This window comes from Hoplias malabaricus, chromosome 2 (assembly GCF_029633855.1).
Source record: "Hoplias malabaricus isolate fHopMal1 chromosome 2, fHopMal1.hap1, whole genome shotgun sequence".
NCBI lineage: Eukaryota > Metazoa > Chordata > Actinopteri > Characiformes > Erythrinidae > Hoplias > Hoplias malabaricus.
In genome coordinates, this window is record NC_089801.1 from 42,487,024 (window position 1) to 42,506,635 (window position 19,612).

At 37.6% G+C, this 19,612-nt stretch overlaps 2 protein-coding genes across 3 annotated transcripts in view; one reads left to right on the forward strand and one right to left on the reverse strand.

Annotated features, from left to right (window-relative positions):
- Positions 1-19,287, reverse strand: LOC136686152 (cholesterol 24-hydroxylase-like). 2 transcript variants are annotated; one of them, XM_066659722.1, is made up of 15 exons: positions 19,132-19,287; positions 6,861-6,938; positions 6,417-6,498; positions 6,254-6,327; positions 5,580-5,666; positions 5,351-5,489; positions 4,644-4,757; positions 4,044-4,200; positions 3,810-3,881; positions 3,194-3,266; positions 1,394-1,478; positions 1,042-1,152; positions 433-521; positions 291-357; positions 1-207 (listed from the first exon to the last, which is right to left on the reverse strand). In XM_066659722.1, exons 2-15 carry the CDS (start codon positions 6,899-6,901, stop codon positions 55-57), a joined length of 1,344 nt encoding a protein of 447 aa, XP_066515819.1. In that variant the 5' UTR covers positions 6,902-6,938; positions 19,132-19,287; the 3' UTR covers positions 1-54. The 2 variants fall into 2 exon arrangements, with proteins under 2 accessions (XP_066515819.1, XP_066515818.1); XM_066659721.1 differs by lacking the exon at positions 19,132-19,287 and adding an exon at positions 7,122-7,602.
- Positions 17,945-19,612, forward strand: part of LOC136686153 (cholesterol 24-hydroxylase-like) — an 11,982-nt gene continuing 10,314 nt past the window's right edge. The window contains exons 1-2 of the mRNA XM_066659724.1: positions 17,945-18,343; positions 18,455-18,532. Of these exons, the coding sequence (XP_066515821.1) occupies positions 18,195-18,343; positions 18,455-18,532 (227 nt within the window). The 5' untranslated portion in view covers positions 17,945-18,194. The remainder of the gene's footprint in view (positions 18,344-18,454; positions 18,533-19,612) is intronic.

Sequence of the window (19,612 nt, forward strand, 5' to 3'; positions counted from 1 at the left end):
TTGTGTTCAAAAATTAAGCACTGCTTTTTATTTATCTTGAAAATGGCAACATGATTAAGACATGCTCTGGGAGCAATGTCTGATCTTACACAACACTCCACTCTGAGGACGAAGAGTTCCAGTGTCCTTGATATTAAAAGACTGTCCAGGCAGGAGAGTGAACTCGAATCTCTGAAGAAGTTTTGCGAGAACGACTCTGGCCTCCATCTAAAAAACAGTGTGTAAACTTAGCAAAACAACCCTGGATTATCCTACTATTTGTGTGTGTGTGTGTGTGTGTGAGATCTCACTTGAGAAAAATTCTGCCCAAGACAGGATCGTGGACCAAGAGCAAAAGGGAAGTAGCTGAAATATGGTCTTCACAAAAAGAAAAGTTATTATTATTATATTTAGAGAGTCATATTAAAACTAAATGCTAAGAGAAATACTTACTTGGTGGCATCTGCATGAAACCTTTCTGGATCAAACTTCAAAGGATCTTTGAAAAACTTTTCCATCCGAGATGAGACGTAGGAACTTAACTACAGAAAGCAAGAGAATGCAGTGGTGATGAATGAGTGAAAAACTTAAAGGCAACTTTGACCGTTCTGGGGAACTGCTTCCTCTCCTTTCTGCTTCTTTCAGAAGCTCTGCATTTTTAAGGTGGAATAGTACATTTTGGAGAAAAAAAATGTTGTTTGAAGGTGGTTGGAGTTTAATTTTTTATGCACTGTTTGAATTCCCACAAAATCTCATTTGTAACTCAAACTGTTTCATGATTTTTGCCCGAGGCTTTTTTATTTAAAAAAAAAGTAAATTAAAATCATGGACATTGCATTTAAGCATTATTTTTAAAGAAATAAATCATATTCTAAACATTCACGTCTCAAATATGTTGTTGCTCTAAAGGAGCCAATGTAAATACATATGGAATTATAAATAACACTGGGCTTTATAATAGCTGTAAACAGGGCTGTATTTTGTGTACTGATCCATGGAAAACTTAAAAGTGCTGGTGACTAATTTGGTTCTAAGTGGACCTTCAAATTCAAGGACACTTACTGAAAGTCCACATCCTGCTGGGACTTTTATTCCATTGATGACAGTGTCCTCATGGAGCCAGCGAGAGGTGCCTGGGGCAGTGGGATACAAGCGAAGTGTCTCCTTCAGCACCTAAAGCACAGCATTAATAACAGAATTTATTATTTAAACCTAATTTGAGAACAGTAGCTGTGTTTTGTGTTGCATTAACCTCCATCAACTGAAACGTTCTTAAAAACTTGGAATATAATTTGTTTACGAAAATATATATTAAAAAATTAAAATTGTTTCTTTCTGAGAATATTGTTCTATATCAGTTTGGAGATCCAGTTTTGGCTGTAACTATATGCCTTTTCATGCTTTATGGACAAACCTGAGACAAGTAAGTGAGTTTTCCAAGATCATCGTATAGAATGTCACGTTTGGTCCCAAGAACTTGATCAACCTCCTCCTTAGCCCTTAAGGATAAAAACAAAACAAATTCCAAAAAAGTTGGGGTACTGTGGGGTATTGTCCATGTATGCTCTCACACATACGAAATTTGTTTAGGTTGCATTAGCTCACAGTGCACATACAGCGCCATAATTATGTATGCAACCCTAGTTAAAATGTGTTAAAAGCCTTAAAATAATATAATTTTTTATAACAGAAGCATAATTTCACTCTGAAAAAAGCAACCTTCAACTCAAGTAAAAAAAAATGACTAAGAAATAATTATTTCCCTTAAAATGACCTGTTCCACAGTTATTGGCACCCTTAACAATTTCTTGGAAATAAATGTATTTGAACCATGTATGTCACTTCTACTGTAGTGTATAAAGTGGATCAATCTAGGAACCTTTAATTAGTAATTCATCACTTCCGGTTTCCCTGGGGTATAAATATGTCATTACACAGGCCTAATTTCTCTTACTCACTCTTAAACATGGGAAAGAACCTTGTAAGGACACATGGGATCATGAACTTTTTGAAATATCATTACATTTTGAATCAGAATCTGGTGACCTCTGCCCGAAAACTGAAGATAGGTCGACACTGGGTCTTTCAGCAAGATAATGACCCTAAACATGTGGCCAAATCTATGGTTCACAATGCACAAAATCAAGCTCCTCGCATGGCCATCTCAGTCCCCAGACCTCAACCCAATAGAAAACCCGTGGGGTGAGCTGAAGAGGAGAGTGCATAGGAGTAGAACCTGAACTCTGGACGATTTAGAGAGGTTGTGCAGAGAGGAATACTCGAAGATCCCTCTTTCTGTATTTTCCCATCTTGTGAAGAGTTATAGGAGAAGATTAAATGCTGTCTTGTTGGCAAAAGGTTGTACAAAGTACCAACACCAGGGGTGCCAATAGACGTGGCATATGATTACGTTCAAAAGATTTTATTTCTTAATGTGTGTTTTTATATATACTCCCCCACCATATAAAGGCACTTGAATTAAAGCTTAGATTTTGCACTGTTGTCCTATATTATTGGGGAAAAAATAAATAAATAAAAGAATTTATTAGAAGCCAAAGAACACTTCTTAACCAGGGGTGCCAATAATTATGGAGGGCGCTGTAGATTGACAAGATTTCACAGCAGCACAAAAAACCCTAAAGAAATAGTACCAGATAATACTAAAAAAAATACTATCCTAACTATACTATATTGACCTTTTGTAGTCACTTTATTTTTAAGTGTGTGATCAAATCCCCAGGTTCTTTATTATTTTAAGTTGATAAGGTTTATTCTTGAATTGTTTCACTGTTCGCCCCTGTAGTCTTTCACAGAGTGGTGAACTGTCTTTACTTCCGAAAGACTCCAGTGAGATTCTATTTTTAAACCCCATCACGTCACTGACCTGTTGTCAATTAACCTTATTTATTCTTTGTAGCATTACACAAACTTTCCCTGCCCCAGATTTTGGAAGGTGTTGGCATCAAATTAAAACATTTCTAATTTTTAAGATTGAATATGTTACTTTTGTTCTATTTTAAATTAAATATTTTTACTTTAAATTATTTGTGCATTATTGCATTGTTTTTATTTACATTTTGCATTTACTCAGCATCCCAACTTTTCAGGCAATTGGGTTGTATTATCAACAGCTGAAAGAACCGTGGAACATTTACCTGCTGACCCCAGAATTGATAATACATATCATGTAAATAGTTAACAAGATATTCTTTACCGTTTTAAAATATCTGGATGCCTTCCCAGTGCCATTATGGCAAATGACAGTTGATTGGCTGTTGTTTCTTGCCCTAAAAAAAGGATTGCACTCTTAGTCAAATTAAAGACTTTTTTCTTCATTTTCCTGCAGTTAACAAGAACACTCAGTCCTAAAATTAAAGATGACCTTGTTCTTCAGTTACCTACAATGCACAAGCCATGTGATAATCTCATTTCATCTTGATATTTGCTTAATCCATTTCAGGCTTGTGGTTGCAAAAGGGCAAGCAAAACAAACCTATAATAGTCCTTCAACAGTCGTTCCCCTTGTGTTAATAGTGAAGTATGTCTATGTTTCAAGAATATAGCTACAACATTATGAAATAAGTAGAAACATTTGTATCAGAAATGTCAAAATAAAAAAATGGCTAAATACAACACAGTACTATGTGATACTGCATTGTGTCATACACAGGACAGGGTTCTTCATCTAAATAATAAAAAAAAGTATTGTACCAGTAAAACAAGGAGTAAGGAAAATAAAAACCTCAATGAAGGGTGGATATTTTCAGTAATAAAATGAAATTGCATGTATTATATAAGATCAAAATCTTATGAAATATAATGTGGCTCACCAGCAATAAAGAATGTCACAAAATTGTCAAGCATCAGTTCAGAGTCATCCTCACTGTCAGTCTTAAGTTCCTCTTCAAGAAAAAGACAATGTCATTATTATAATAATTTAAATTCTGATTTCATATCCTTAACATAAAGAATTTTGACTTAAACTGACAGCAACTCTTAGTAGCTACATCTGTTTTAAAAAAACACTAAATGGAATAGGGACAGGTTTAGTAACGCTGATCTACCTGCAGTTTTAAGGATCTGGGTGAGTATGTCTCTGGGCACGTCTTCACCGTTCTCCACAGCTCTTTTCCTTTCATTTATCCACTGGGCTCCAGTTTTACGCAGGAGTTCAGCAGCCTCTTTTATCTCCTGCACCTTTTTCCTGTTCTTAGGAAGGTACTGTGAACGAGTAAAATACCAATTTACACTATTCTGGTAAATTTGGGTTACATGGGATTTTTCACTAAACAATCCCTATATTAGGAACACCAACCTTGTTTCAGGTCCACTGACTATACTGTGTCTGATCCACTTATACCAGCACAACACACACACAGTAACACACAACCACCACGTCAATGTCACTACAGCACTGAGGATGATCCACCACCAAAATCAAACCTGCTCTGTGGTGGTCCTGAACACTGAAGAACAGGTTGAAAGAGGGCTAACAAAGTATGCAGAGCAACAGGTGGACTACATTTTATAGTTTTAGAACTAGAAAGTGCTCCTGTGTGGTCAGTGGAGCTGAGAGAATGGACAGTGAGTGTAGAAAAAAAAAGTAGGTGTTCCTAATCCAGTGATCGTTCAGTGTAGTATGAAAAGTATGAATGTTTTCTCACTTTGAAAAATGGATCTCTAGCTTGATAAATCATGCCCTGCAAACACAGTTCTATGGCATTTGGGAACAGAGAGTTATGTTCTTGCAGCAAGTCCAAATCAACTCCAAACGCCACCTAGGCAGAAAAATGAATTCATTATAATTTTGAGGAAGTTACCTGCGGATTAACCTGATATAACCAGTCACAACTTTCCCACTCTCACATCCAAATTAAAACTCTCACATCCAAATGGCAACAAAAAACTAGAGGAAAAGGAAGTTTCTAAAGTTAGTACCCGAATTATAATGCATCATCACGTGATCACAAACAATATTCTGCAATATTTAATTTAAAGCACCAATTTTATCCAAGCCAGGGAAACATTGAAGAAAATGTGCACATCTGATTATAAAAGTAACACTATATACCTGCAGCTGTTTTTATAATCGTTCCTATTATCAGTCTCATCTCCCTTTTCAGTGATTTTGTGACAGTGAACACTCTATGAAAATGTGTGCTCAGAGGCTAAATACGGTGCGCAGCAGTGCCCAAACTCCTATTTCATCCAGTGCGAGGCGGCTTGAGCCTGTTAAAATTCAGAGATTTTAATCCTGACAGAGTTAGTTACCCTAGGTAAGTTAGTATAGGACTTATGAAAAGTTTTTATCTCCACTGTGGACTGATATAATTGGGAGTTTGGACTGATCTGAAAGAGAGCACACCACAACCTTGCAAATAACCCCTAGTGTGACACAGTTGAGCAGGTGGTGCATGTGGGCAGTCGTCTGCTTTTCTGCGATTTCCTCCAGCTTCTCCATTAGACGCTCCGCCCTCTCGTTGAAGGTGTCCATTAAACCTCTGAGATAACTGCCAAGAATTATAGAAGGGTCATTGCACTGTTACCTTTTACAGTGTCTCACCCTCTCCCAAACAGAAGAGTGACAGGGTGTTACTCACGAACTGCTGAAAGCAGGGTCCATGATCCTACGGTGTTTGTACCACAAGTCATGGTTCACAGAGGTCAGCAGTCCTTCTCCCAAGAACCTAAGGACACACCAATCAAATCAAATCAAATTTATTTGTATAGCAATTTTTACAACCGATGTTGTCAATAAATGGGACGGATGTTGTAAATACATTTTGAAAATGTTTTTAAAAAGCCCTGTAAGCTCCACTAAAGGAAGGTTTAGCTAGAGTCTTAACTGAGATGCTCTTTTAAACACATGCTTCACCAATCTTTGTTATACTTTAAATTAAATATATATTTACATATTGCTCAAGTAGATAAACCGAGTCTGAATGTCAACAACATTAATCCAGTTTATAAATGCTGAGTTATAATGAATCAGCAGTAATGAGAGTGAGTTAATATTTAACTCTCTACATCCCTGCTCAAATTTTCCACTGTGCTGAACGATGGCATGTGCCATCTACTGGGTCAACTATCTCATCTAGAGAGCTATACAGTTTTGTTCATGACCATATAAAGCCTATATGTGGATAAACCTCAAAACCGAAGAAGATTAATGTTCTTACGGTGCAGTCTATCGTCTTAATTGCAGCAAGTAAATACTTGTACTAACTTAATACAAAGCTGTTTGAAAAAGAGCGTAAGACATGAGAGAGCTTACCTTTTTCCGAACAAGCTGAATAGACCTCTGTAGACAAAAGGATCTTTGGAATATTTGGGGGACATGAGAAACTCCTACAGCGCCAAAAACAGAGAAGTGACTTATCGATTTTTTGTGATGTTTTTATGCCAAGTTACATTTAACTGCACAGTAAAATATCTACCTTTACAGCTTCAGGGCAGGTCACAACTAGAGTCACACTATGAAATCCATTAAGTCTGTAGACAGGGCCATATTCCTCAGCCCTGAAAAATAAGAAAAACACCAGCTGCTCACTTCTGAAAACCAATATCTAAGAGTTTCTGAAACCACAAATACAAAGAGTCATAAATAAGACCTGCAGGGATTAGTCTTTTTCTAACTGGTACATGAAATTATGATATTATGTGTTATGCACACTTGTGTTTGTGTGTGTGTGTGAATTTGAAATATTTTTCTATAGTTTAGAAACTCAGAATATGACAGCTATATCAGTTGTTGTAGTTTCAGGTTTGCACATTGTTTAAAATACAAATAAGTTATATAAGCAATATGATTACTATGTAATCTCTTTGTGGAATAAATGAATTGTTCTAAAGCATTAGCATTACACGAACATGGACCTTACCATTGGAGGAATTTGTCGTGTATGACACTGTCTTGGTTCATTTCCCTTCGAATAGTCGGGATATGGCCAAGGAGAAAACTGAGGAAAGACCGCAGTGAAAGCATGAAACATCCTTCAGGAGTTTTATAACCGTATAGAGGTATGATGGAGTAGTATATAACACTGACATGATTCATTTTACTACTGAAGACCAACTTTAAACCAAATATTCAGTAGCTATACAACATCGAATATAAAATTTAGAGGGCGAAAGTTTCTTACTTGTCCCTCGGAGGTCCGGGAATGTGGTCATATTTCTTGTGAATGTGTCTGACGTACAGACAGTACACAACGAATGCAATTAGAGCGGCGTAAAACAGGTACAAAAACAGTTGAAGTGCACCTTCCGTAAGCGTCTGATACAGCGCCATTCCTGCTCTGAGACACGAAACTGGTTCAAAGTGTGTTTTGTTGAAGCTCCAGGCAGGGGCTGACCTCCAAACGGGCGGGTTTTTTCCCTTCAAGCTTATTTTCGCGACATATATGGGTCTGGCAAAATAAATAAATAAATAAATAACGGGTTCAGTACTCTGGTAAAGTTGGTTACATGTTCACATTTCTTTCACTAATAGTTCTCAAACGGTGCAGATAGGCTAACGCTTGCAAATTATTTGTTTTAGAATCCAGCAACTACAACTATAACTTTGTCAGAAATGTTTGGCTTGAAACACACGAAATATGTAGGTTTCTATGGGCTGCCGCCATCCCGATAGAGCTAAGGGACCGTCTACAAACTACACTACACAATATAAACGAAGGTGACGAACAGCGGGTTTGTTCTGGTTTATATTTTTTATGTATGCGCACACACAATAGATTTTAATATTGTAGTACATGAAAAAAATGAAAACGCACAATATCAAAGAAAACAGTGCGGAGAAAGTACAAAAAGCCCAAAGGGCTTGTACTAGGTACTTTCCCTTTTAGTCTTAAACCTTAAATTATACACATTAAACTAGGGTGACCAGACGTTCTCTTTTACCCGGACATGTCCTCTTTTTTAGACTTAAAAAAATGTACGGGCGGAATTTCACAAATGTCCGGGATTTTGTTTTTCTAGAGTTTACATAGAACTTCGAGAAGCGTTTAGTTCACAAACTAGTCCCGCCCTCCCCTACTCCGATTGGTTCGCTTGAGCCAGAAGAGGGCGTGGTGAAGTAGCCTAAAATCTTCTGATTGGACGGTCTGACTGTACAGCTACGGTTATTGGTCGATAACCTTCTGTGTAAACATTTAATTGGTCAGTCTTCACGTCAGTAGTCCTTGTTTACGTCAGGCAAAGCTCATGTACCTACCCTATAAAAGTATATGTTTGACTTTACTACTTAAAGCTCAAGAAATACAGATTATAAAAACAAGATTGATAAGAGAAATCTTAAATGTATATTTTTACATTTTGGAATAATAAACTCCATCCAGATAATGTTTATGAGCTCTTCTCAGTCTGTGACTGGACGTGTTCAAATGGATTGGCTTTCATGGCCGGCAGGTGGAGCTCATTATCTTATTTTAAAACACAGCTTTTAATGCCATTGGTTTGGCTTTGGAACAGTGTAAAATATGGCGTCCTGGAGGTTCAAAACTGCGTTTTTTACGGCATTTTGTACCTTGGTATTTTAATTGTGGAAAAGACGACGGTACAATTAACGGGACCACGCTGGAGGAAACGCCATATTTTTCGCCATTTTATAAAGTAAATGCGTCTTATAGATGCCGTTTTTTGACCCTCTTGGCGTTCCATATATTTTTAGCGAGCAAGAAGGTTTCTGCACCCGCGTGGGATATTGCCTATGGAGTCAAAAAAGGGTCAAAAACATTTTGAGTTTGTAAAACAATACTCACAAAGTTACTCAACAAAAGTTACTCACAAAGTTTGCTCAAACGCAGTTACTTTGAGCAACTACATACACGTAAAACTAAAATCCACAAATGTATTGGAATGCACAAACTAAAAAAACAACAACAATAATAATAATTTAAATTCACAAATATGAAAAAAAAAAGATTTGCATTTGTAAATCAAATGTCATGAATGTGTGAATCAGTACCTTCTCAAATGGCTTAAAATGTGCAAGAGCAAACCTTTTTAAGTTTCTAAATGTGACAGTGAGTGTTTTTGAATGAAGTGGAAAAAATCCACACATTCGCCTTCCTAGCTGCGTGTGCGAATCTCTTTTTGCAGTTGCGGATTTAAGACCCTGTTTTGACGGCCAATTGATTGACCAATAGGAAAGCTTTAGCTGGACCAATCAGATCGCGAGGTTTGTTTAACCAATCTGAATTATTGAATCATTGATTTGTTTCTGTCAACCATAGCATTTTTCCACCAAATGAACTCTTGAACCGGTTCCGTTCCTGATTCTTGGAACCTTGGGTCTTTCTTGGTTCTTTACAGTTGTAGTTTCTACAGTAGTTGCAGTACCATTTACCGCCATTGCTAGCACTAATTCACACTATGTACATTGTTTTTATCACATCAGCTACATTGCAGACTCAGTTAATCAATATCCCCACGCGTGGTCCCTGGTACCTGGTCAGACTCTGTGGCTCAAGAACACATCAATCTTCTCAAGCTGAGAGCTGTGCGATTGGCACTTCAGTTTTTCCTCCGTTTTGCAGGGCCATCATGTTCTGGTGCGCTCAGACAACCTGTCGACAGTATATCACATAAATCATTACGGCGGCACAAGATCATGGGCGCTGTTAGCACTCTCCCAGGAGCTGTGGGAATGGGCTCATCCCAGGTTTCTCTCACTGAGGGCAGCCCATCTACCCAGAGAGTAGCCAGAGGCTAAACTCGGGACAATGGCGTCTTAATCCAGAGGTGATTTCCACCATTTGGGATCGTTTCGGGGTAGCACAATTAGACCTGTTTGCTTCAGAAGTCACAACGCATTGTCCCCTGTGATTTTCAGAATTGGAGCAGAGCAGTCCACTGGGCCAGGATACCTTGGCTCACAGCTGGCCAAGGACTCGGCTTTATGCATTCCATCAATTCCCCCTTATTCCGTCACTTCTGGACAGGGTCCAGAAGGAGAAACACAGAGTATTATTAGTAGCTCCACGGTGGCCCCTTCATACTTGGTTTCCCCTGATGATGTCCTTAGTACAAAGAAGCCCGTGGCAGCTTCCTCGGAGGAAGGACCTGCTGTCCCAGCTTGGGGGTGATATCTGGCACCCCCATCCGGAGAGACTTCGACTTTGGTTGTGGCCCCTGAGGCCCTGCCAGGTTTGAATATGTGTACTAAAGGTGTTCAGTCTACGATTTTGAATGCACATGCTCCATCCACTCATATGCTGTATGAAGGCAGATGGAAGGCATTTGTGCTATGGTGTAGTGAGCAGAAGATTGAACCTTGCTCTTGTCTGGTCGAGACTATTCTTTGTTTTCTTCAGTCTCTCCTGGAGACGGGGGAAGTCTCCTTCTACGGACGTTCTATGTAGCTGCTCTGGCAAGTTTTCTGCCTCTTTTCGGGGGTGTGTCTCTGGGTTCTCATAAATTGGTTGTGGCCTTTTTTAACGGAGCGAAAAAACTGTGTCCACCTCGTACGCTCCACGCACCCCTGTGGGATCTTACTTTAGTATTGGACTCTCTATGCTGTCCTCCTTTTGAGCCCGCTGGTGTGGAGTCCCTCATGTGGTTGTCCCTTAAGACTGCTTTTCTTGTTGCAGTGGCAACTGCTAAGCACATTACCGAACTTCATGCTTTGTCAGTCAGCCCTACATGTTTTCAGTGGGGTATTGACCACTTATCAAAGGCTTAACCCAGCCTTTTTACCCAAGGTTTTGGCCCCGGAGTTTGTCAATCTATCCATTACATTGGCAGCTTATACAGATGAGACTGATATGAGGTGTCATATGGTGTGTCATGTTCAGGCATTGTGGCACTATGTTCAGGTCACTGAAGAAATTTAACAGACTGACCAGCTATTTGTCTGCTTCGCCGGCTCCAAGTTGGGCCTTCCTCTTTCAAAACAGAGGCTTATATCTTATATCAGGTCACTGGGTGGTGGAGGTCATCCAGTGGGCTTATCAGAGCTCTGGTCGTTCCATGCCTTCCCTCATTACAGTTCACTCTGACAGAAGTGTGGCAACAAGGGGTATCTTTGGCGGAAATTTGTGCAGTGGCTACATGGTCCTCGCCCTGCACTTTTTCCAGATTCTACAGGGTGAATGTGGCTGCATCTGTTGGAGTGGCTCCTGTCATCCTGTCCACAGCACGGGCTGCAACTGGGTACTCCTCGTGACTCTGTGGGTTACGTCATCCACTTGGTAAGCTCCGCCCCTAGCGGTCAGGAAATACGATACATAACGCTAGTTACGTATGTAACTGTGGTTATGTGAGTAGTGGATGACCGCCAGGGTTCCTGGTCACTCGTTGTGCTTGAGGCGATCAGAACCTAGAGTGAATTCTGGCAGGAGTCGTGAGCTGATATAGCACTCACTTCAATAACCAGGGCACCTATGACAGATTGATATTCAAAATCTCAGTCTGTAGTTGGCACAGTAAGGGATCATTCACTTGGTAAGCTCCGCCTTTGGCGGTCATCCACTACTCACATAACCACAGTTACATACGTAACTAGCATTATCAAACTGTTACCAGACCACTCCATTGTAGCTTTGCCACTCACATACTTAGCTACACAGGGTATAATATTTTTAATATCTTTATTTATATTTTAATATCTTTTACTGTAGGATTTTGGAGCAATAGCATTACAAACTTGTTTAAAATTTGTCTAATTTACATATATGGCAAAATTAAAGGTGCTATTAAAGGGTTAAATCAAACTGTAACCAGACCAATCCCATGCATTCGTGAAGAACACGTTCACATCTACACAGGTTATAATATTCATACATTTTTACTGTAGGAATTTGGAGTAATAGCATTTCAAAAATTAAAAAAATGACAATTCAATTCAATACATGACAGAAGTTTAATGCTATTAAAGGGTTAAATCAAACTGTTATCAGACCACTTCACTGTAGCCTTGAAGAACATAATATTTTTGTACATTTTTACTGTAGAAATTTGGAGTAATAGCATTTCAGTATACATTATGTCTATTTATATATATGGGGAATATGGGGTAATAGTATTTCAGATTTCATAGAAATAACAATTCTGTTCCATGAATGACAGAATGCTCAAGGCCATATAATGATTAGATCAGACTGCTACCAGACCACTCCACTGCAGCCCTCAAGAACATGTTCTCAGCTACACAGGGTATGATATTCATTTTACTGTAGGAATGTAGAATAATAATCATTTAAACATCTGCAAAAATTTCTGATTTAAATATATGGCAAAATTCAAATCAAATTTATTTGTGTAGCGCTTTTCCAGAATTCCAGTAAAGACAGAGGTTTCAATATGAAACTTAAAACCCCCATGTGAACAAGCCAGAGGTGGCAGTGGCAAGGAAAAACACCCTTAGAGCTGAGGAAGACACCTTGGGAGGAACCAAAGCTCACAACGGGGGACATATCTTCCTCTGGTCAATCTACCTTCAAATTATTGACAAAAGGTCCCTGTACCATCACAAAATTATGCTGTTATGATCATATGTACTGATATAATTATAGTAGTAATATTAATTTCATTTAAATAATTTAATTTATGTAATAATTTGTGTAAATAAGCTCATTGTGTATACCTCTCACCAGGGTCGCCATTTGTTTTTGTAAAGGTTTTATAATCTGTTTTGTGGTTAGTTTGAAAGATTTGAAAGTAACTGTATTTTGTTTTCTGCTTGTGTGTTGTTAGGTAAGTTAGTTGTTTGTGGGTTGGTTAGCTTGGGTGTTAGTTGTTTTTGACACTGGCCTTGGTGTTTTTGCTCTGCAGATATTACTACATTTTACAAACTACTCCATCCATTGTCCATCTGTGTTCCCAGTTGTTTTATTTAGCCTATTTTACACATTTCATTCTTTGTAACAATGTACATTGTAGTACATCCACTGTTGCTTTTATAAATGCATCATAACTAAGCATTATTTAATTTTTGAAGTCCTTGATTACATTTTTTGTGACCCTTACTGTAAAGCTGAATGCATATATACATTACAAATGCACAAGAATGTTTAATTACCATTAGCTAAGCTGTTTTTGTCACCCTTGTTGTAAAGTTGAATGCACATTTCCCTTATACACTCTTACACAATGTTTAATTAATGTTAACTATGAATTACATAACTGCACATTATTATTCAAATTTATAGAATGTTTAATAAACACTAAGCATTATTTAAATATATGTAGCCCTAATTAATGTTTACGTAATGTTTAGGTACTTTTTATTAAGAGGAATGTGCAGTCAACTTTACAATAAGAATCACGAACATCATTAATTATTAATTATGATTAAGTAATAAATAAAAACAATGAAATACTGATTTATTATGGTATATTTCTATAGTATTAAACATAATTCATAATAAACAAAGAAAAACAAAATGCAAGCATCTACATGAAGACCATGGAGCCTGAGACCAGATCAGCACAGCACAGACTCAGGAAGATGGAGCAGTAAAGTGGACACCTGCCCTGCGCATCTTATTTTTTCTTGCTCTAATACATCCACTTTAACTCATGGATGGCTTGTTAATGAACTGATTAGATTGATGATGGAAAAGCCTAAATATATGCAATAGGTGATGTTTTAATAAATTAATGATTAACTGAGACATTACCTGACATTTTAATAACAGTTAAGATTGTTGTAAGTGTTCTTAATGTTTAAATGAAACACTCGGTATAACATTTAGTATCCATCCATCCATTATCTGTAACTGCTTATCCAATTCAGGGTCACGGTGGGTCCAGAGCCTACCTGGAATCATTGGGCGCAAGGCGGGAATACACCCTGGAGGGGGCGCCAGTCCTTCACAGGGCAACACACACACTCACATATTCACTCACACACACGGTCACTTTTGAGTCACCAATCAATCTACCAACGTGTGTTTCTGGACTGTGGGAGGAAACCCACGCGGACACGGGGAGAATACACCACCTCCTCACAGACAGTCACCCGGAGCGGGAATCGAACCCTCCAGGTCCCTGGAGCTGTGTGACTGCGACACTACCTGTCATTTTTAGATATGTCATTTTATGTCATTTTTAGATATGTACATTTGTTTCTGCATTGTTACATAATTACAAGTACTGAATATAAACAGGTCTCTTCAGTGCACATTATAAGGTCATTGGGTCTCTTTTACATAAATGCACCCTTATTGGCACCTTTTTTTCCTGTAGAGAAAAGGTAACAGTTTTTGTTTTGAAATGTTTTTAAAAATTGAGTACTGTAATAAATTGTGCAACTGTGCAATAAATTATCAGAAGAAACATTTCATTATGGACAGATTTGCTGTGGTAGAACGTGGTACTCTAAATATAAGGGGAGACTTTGTCCATTTATTTGACATGGTCATGTACTTATGGTGGAGGCTTAAATAAAATGGCAGTTTTTTTGAAAGGTGGAATATTTAACATGTGGCCTGCAAAATATAATGGGAGATTTTTAAGGTGGTCTCTTTATGAATGTGTCTGTTTCTATGAAGTGGTCTTTTAATTAAAGTGGATGTCTAAATTAAATGGCTGATTTATTTAATATGGAATTTTTAAAAGGTGGCCGGCAAAATGTAATGGGAGATTTTTAAATTTTTATCTGGGTGTTTACCTAAGTTGGAAGCCTAAATCAAAAGGCTGGTTTTTCAAGGTGGTGTTCAATAAATTTGGGCAGTCCTTTTTTAAGTTTTTAAGGTGTAATTTAAGTTGTAATTTATTTAATGTGGAAGACTAATTTAAAAGAACGTTTTTTAAGGTGGATTTTTTGAAGGTGGCAGTAAAAATATATTATATATATAAATATATTTGTTTGAGGTGGTCATTTATTTAATGTGGAAATCCAAATGAAAGGCCTTTTCTTAAGGTGGCAGTCAAAATATATTGGCTGTTCTTTAAGGTTTTAAAGTTTATTTGATGTGGTATTTTTTTTATGTGGAAGTCCATATAAAAATATCTTTTGTTAAGGTGGAATTTTTTAAGGTGCTGTTCAAAATATCTTGCCACTTGAAGTGGACATGCATTTAATGTGGATATCTAAATATAATGGCCATTTGCTTAATGTGGATTTTTTTTAGCTGGAGGTCAAAATATATTGAAATTCTTTTTATGGTTTTAAAGTTTAATGTGAAGTTTTCATTTAATTTAAGGTGAATGTCTAAATGAAAAGCTTTTTTAATGTGGAATTTTTAAAATGTGGCATTTAACATATATAGGCAGTCTTTTTATGGTTTTAAGGTATATTTAAAGTGTTAATTTATTTGAAGAGGAAGTCTAAGTAAAATGGACATTATTTTAAGGTGAGATTTTTATTAAGGTGGCAGTCAAAGTATATTGGTGGTCTTTTTTAAGCTGGTGGTATTTTAAAGATAGTATTGGATTGATTGTTTTAATCTCGTAGCTATTAAGCTAATGTTGCAACAATTTTAGCAATAGGTGACAAGCCAAATTCAGTTGTTCACAAACTTTTGCCCTTTAGTTACAGGTTAAATTTCTATAATGTTAATTAAGCAGGTCTTCATTTATGTATTAATTAGGTTTTATAGCTTTGACGATCTAAAATCAGAATTAGCCTATATTGTGCTAAAATAATTTTAAATAACGTTATGGTGTGAGCATTAATATGTCACTTTCTCTTTCTGCAGGTAATTTTGAGAGCTACTGTAAGACCTCCTTAGGCTCTTTGTGCTACAGGTGGTGTTTTCATTACAGCGGGTATATGTAGCTTGTAGCTACTTTGTGGCTATTTTATAGAGATGCAGTTACCGTAGCCCATCTGTTGCTGCATGATGCGTCACTCTACCCTATCTGGCAGTGGAAAGAAACCACCATGGCTTCTCCATTCTCAGCAAAGCAGTGACACTTAAAAGACTGTGTTGATGGTGTTGTTGATATCTGTGTTGATGATGATGTTTATGATGATGTTGACAGTAGTGGTGATGATTTTGGTGTTCAAGAAGGTGTTTCATACTTGTGTTCAGAATGGTCATGTTGTGTTTATGTTCACAGTAGTTTTTAATGGTACTGTTAGAAATGTATCAGTCACAGTGGTGTTACTGAGGTTTTTAAATACATCAATTTCACTGCTGTTCCTCCAATCAAAACATCTGGATAGTAGCAGCTATGTGATCAGAAACTGATTCTAGATGACTAGAAGATTGCAATCACAGACTATCATGCATCAACAGATGCTGTATCAACAGCTATAAGCTCTAACTATACATCAGAAAAGTTAACTAAGAGTAAACAAGGGCTTCTGATATAAAGTGTTGGAAATGTATACAGTGTCAAAACAGTACTAAGATGGTTCTTTTACAACCTTTTATGTGTTTTGCATCAATACATTTATTTTTCAGACATTTTTGCTTTACTGGAAGAACGGACTGACACATCATCAAGGATAGTTGCATTAACTTAACTCTTTATGCTCTTGTAAGCACATGTGTGACTGTAGAAATGTGTTGGTGTAGTCACTTCGTTTCATTGTATCGACAAACAAGATGTCACATGCATAAAAGTATGAATTGTAGCCAGAATTACAAACTTGCCTCAGATCAAATAATGCCATGCTCTGTTCCACCTTAAATGTCACTGTAAAGCTATATTTAGCTGTTTTTCGTTAACACTTAATTGGCTTTGATTGGTGAAACTGATGTACATGTAGAAATACAGGTTAAATTGTACTGTACCAAATATAAATAAATTGCCAATTCCTACTTTGATGTGTTTGATGCCAAAACCATTCCACTGTCATTAAACAGAGGGACCCCTTGGCTATCAACTGTATGGTTTTGGCACAAATTCACTGTATAATTTTCTCATAAAGTCATTGTCAGGTATGGGAAAATGGACCTTTTTCGAACTAGTACCTGGATCTTCTTCCTATCAACAAACAAATGGTCTTATTGCAACCTCTATTGCCAGTAGGGATAAAGTCATCAAAAAAAACCTTTAAACTTTGGACAGGCTGTTGTTGCAACATTTAATCAGTATGAGTGTGTGGAGCTCGGCTCAAATCAAACCACAATGAGTACATGTGTGTATAGTTACTCTGAGGAGTTTGGTGTGTTTTCCCCATGTCCGCCAGGTGCCGGGTTTCCTCCCATAGGTCCAAAAACACATGTTGGTAGGTGGACTGGCAACTCAAAATTGTCCATAGGTGTGACTGTGTGTGTGTGTGTGTGGCCCTGTGATGGACTGGTGCCCCCTCCAGGGTGCGTTCCTACCGTGCACCCCATAATTCTGGGTAGGCTCCGGACCCACCTAAACTCTGAACTGGATAAGCAGTTACAGACAATGAATGAATACATTAATAATGTTATGCATATACATAATATATTACCTGGTACCTTATGTTTAAATTACTTACAGGCAAAATTATTTAAAAAAACCCAAAACAAAACAAATACAGAATTAACTGAAACTACATTCAAATTCAAAACTAGAAGAAGCATTATCACATTTACAGCTTTCAATATATCTAAAGCAGTTTAAGGTTTATACTGAAAATGTAGGGTAAGGCTTAAATTTTTGATTCAGGCATAAGCTGCTCATGTAGACCAAACCATAAGGGTGTTTAGCTCAAGCACTCCTACATTTAGCCCTATCACCCCTGAAAATTGTGCTCCTGGACTACACTTCTGGAGTGGGGTTGGGATGGGGGCAGAGTTATATCAAATGTAAGCCACATACAAATGTATTATATTTATTTAATTCTGAAGAATAATACATTTTACATGTTTAGTATGACTTAAAGGTATTAATATAATTTAATGTGTACATTAGCTTATATTAAAAAGAGTTGGATGAAGTTGGCTTCACCCACACACAAATCTCTTTCAGGTAAATAAAGAGTTGGCTTATGGAAAAGAAAAGTGACCTCATGATTCTGTGTGGTGTAGTCCATTTTACTATTGCATGCATGTAGTAATGTAGTAAAAGACATCGCTGCTCAAACGTGGGTATCTGATTGTCTGTCTGTCCTGAAGCGGATGTTGTGTTCTCCGCAATGAAAACCCGTAATGACGCGCCTATTCGTGAAAGGCTTCACCGTCAACTTCCAAAACGCAGATAGCTTGACCCCGAAAGGCTTCAGACTCTTGCAATACGAGTCTAGTCCTGGTTGGAGCTGCAGGAAAACGCACTTGGACAGGATCTCGTTTTTTTAGGTCGTGTTGTTCAGACATTTTGAACCAGTTTCGTGTCTCAGAGCAGGAATGGCGCTGTATCAGACGCTTACGGAAGGTGCACTTCAACTGTTTTTGTACCTGTTTTACGCCGCTCTAATTGCATTCGTTGTGTACTGTCTGTACGTCAGACACATTCACAAGAAATATGACCACATTCCCGGACCTCCGAGGGACAAGTAAGAAACTTTCGTCCTCTAAATATTCGTCTATGACATTAATCATGCCAATCTTCCATACGCTTAAAGACATCTAGTAGTGTTCTACATATTTTTATTGTCTTTCCTCAGTTTTCTCCTTGGCCATATCCCGACTATTCGAAGGGAAATGAACTCAGACCGTGTCGTACACGACACATTCCTCCAATGGTAAGGTCAATGTTCATGTAATGCTCTCGAGCTTTACTTCTACTTTATCGCACTAAAGCAGTAGAACACGAGAGGGTGTGTGTTATCGTAAAGGCACAGTTGTGATACGACGCATCATTTTTTTTTAACACGACCCCGAGTATTCTATTGCTTTTGTACAACAGTACGGGCAAGAAATAAAATATGAAATATTTAAACCGAGCTGTGAAAATGATGTCAAATGTTTGAATATTGACAAATCCTTGCGCCAAATTATAGTTCCTCAACAAGTTGCTTATTACTGCGTCACAATAACGAACTCCACTCACTCACTCATTTATTCATTCACCACACGGTACTGGATCAGCTTTAGCTCATTAACCACTGCACTACACTATCACTGCCACTAACTCTAACACTATCACTACCACTATCACTAATCTGCTGAATAAACTACTCCAGATAAATTCATCTCTTCCCATAGGAGTCAGATTCAAATTCAAATAGCTTTATTGGCATGATTGTAATTTTTGCCAAAGCATTACAAAATACAAAGGAAAAATAAAAGAAGTAAATAATTACCAAATATGTGATAGTGAATACTTTTTTTATATACATACAAAAGGGCGGCACGGTGGTGCAGCAGGTGTCGCAGTCACACTGCTCCAGGGATCTAAAAGTTCGGGTGACTGTCTATGAGGAGTTTGGTGTGTTCTCCCCGTGTCTATGTGGGTTTACTCCCACGGTCCAAAAACACACGTTGGTAGTTGGATTGGCTACTCCAAAGTATCCACAGGAGGCAGTGTTAGTATGGGGTCAAAAAAGGGTCAAAAAGAGTTTGTAAAACAATACTCACAAATGTACTGGACTTTGTAACTGCGTTTGAGCAACTACATACACGTAAAACTAAAATACACAAATGTATTGCAATGTACAAATTTAAAACAACAATAGTAATAATTAAAATTCACAAATTTGTAAAAAAGATTTGCATTTGTAAATCAAATGTCGTGTATGTGTGAATCAGTACCTTCTCAAATGGCTTAAAATGTGCAAGAGCAAACCCTTTTAAGGTTCGAAATGTGACAGTGGGAGTTTTTT

What these genes read in the sequence shown, in the direction of transcription:
- LOC136686152 (XM_066659721.1), bottom strand. Translation starts at nt 7,270, where the DNA reads ATGGCGCTGTATCAGACGCTTACGGAAGGTGCACTTCAACTGTTTTTG. An exon ending in CACGACAAATTCCTCCAATG is followed by an intron (nt 6,499 to 6,860) that starts GTAAGGTCCATG and finishes CTTATTTTTCAG; the next exon opens with GGCTGAGGAATATGGCCCTG. An exon ending in TTCAGCTTGTTCGGAAAAAG is followed by an intron (nt 5,667 to 6,253) that starts GTAAGCTCTCTC and finishes GTGTGTCCTTAG; the next exon opens with GTTCTTGGGAGAAGGACTGC.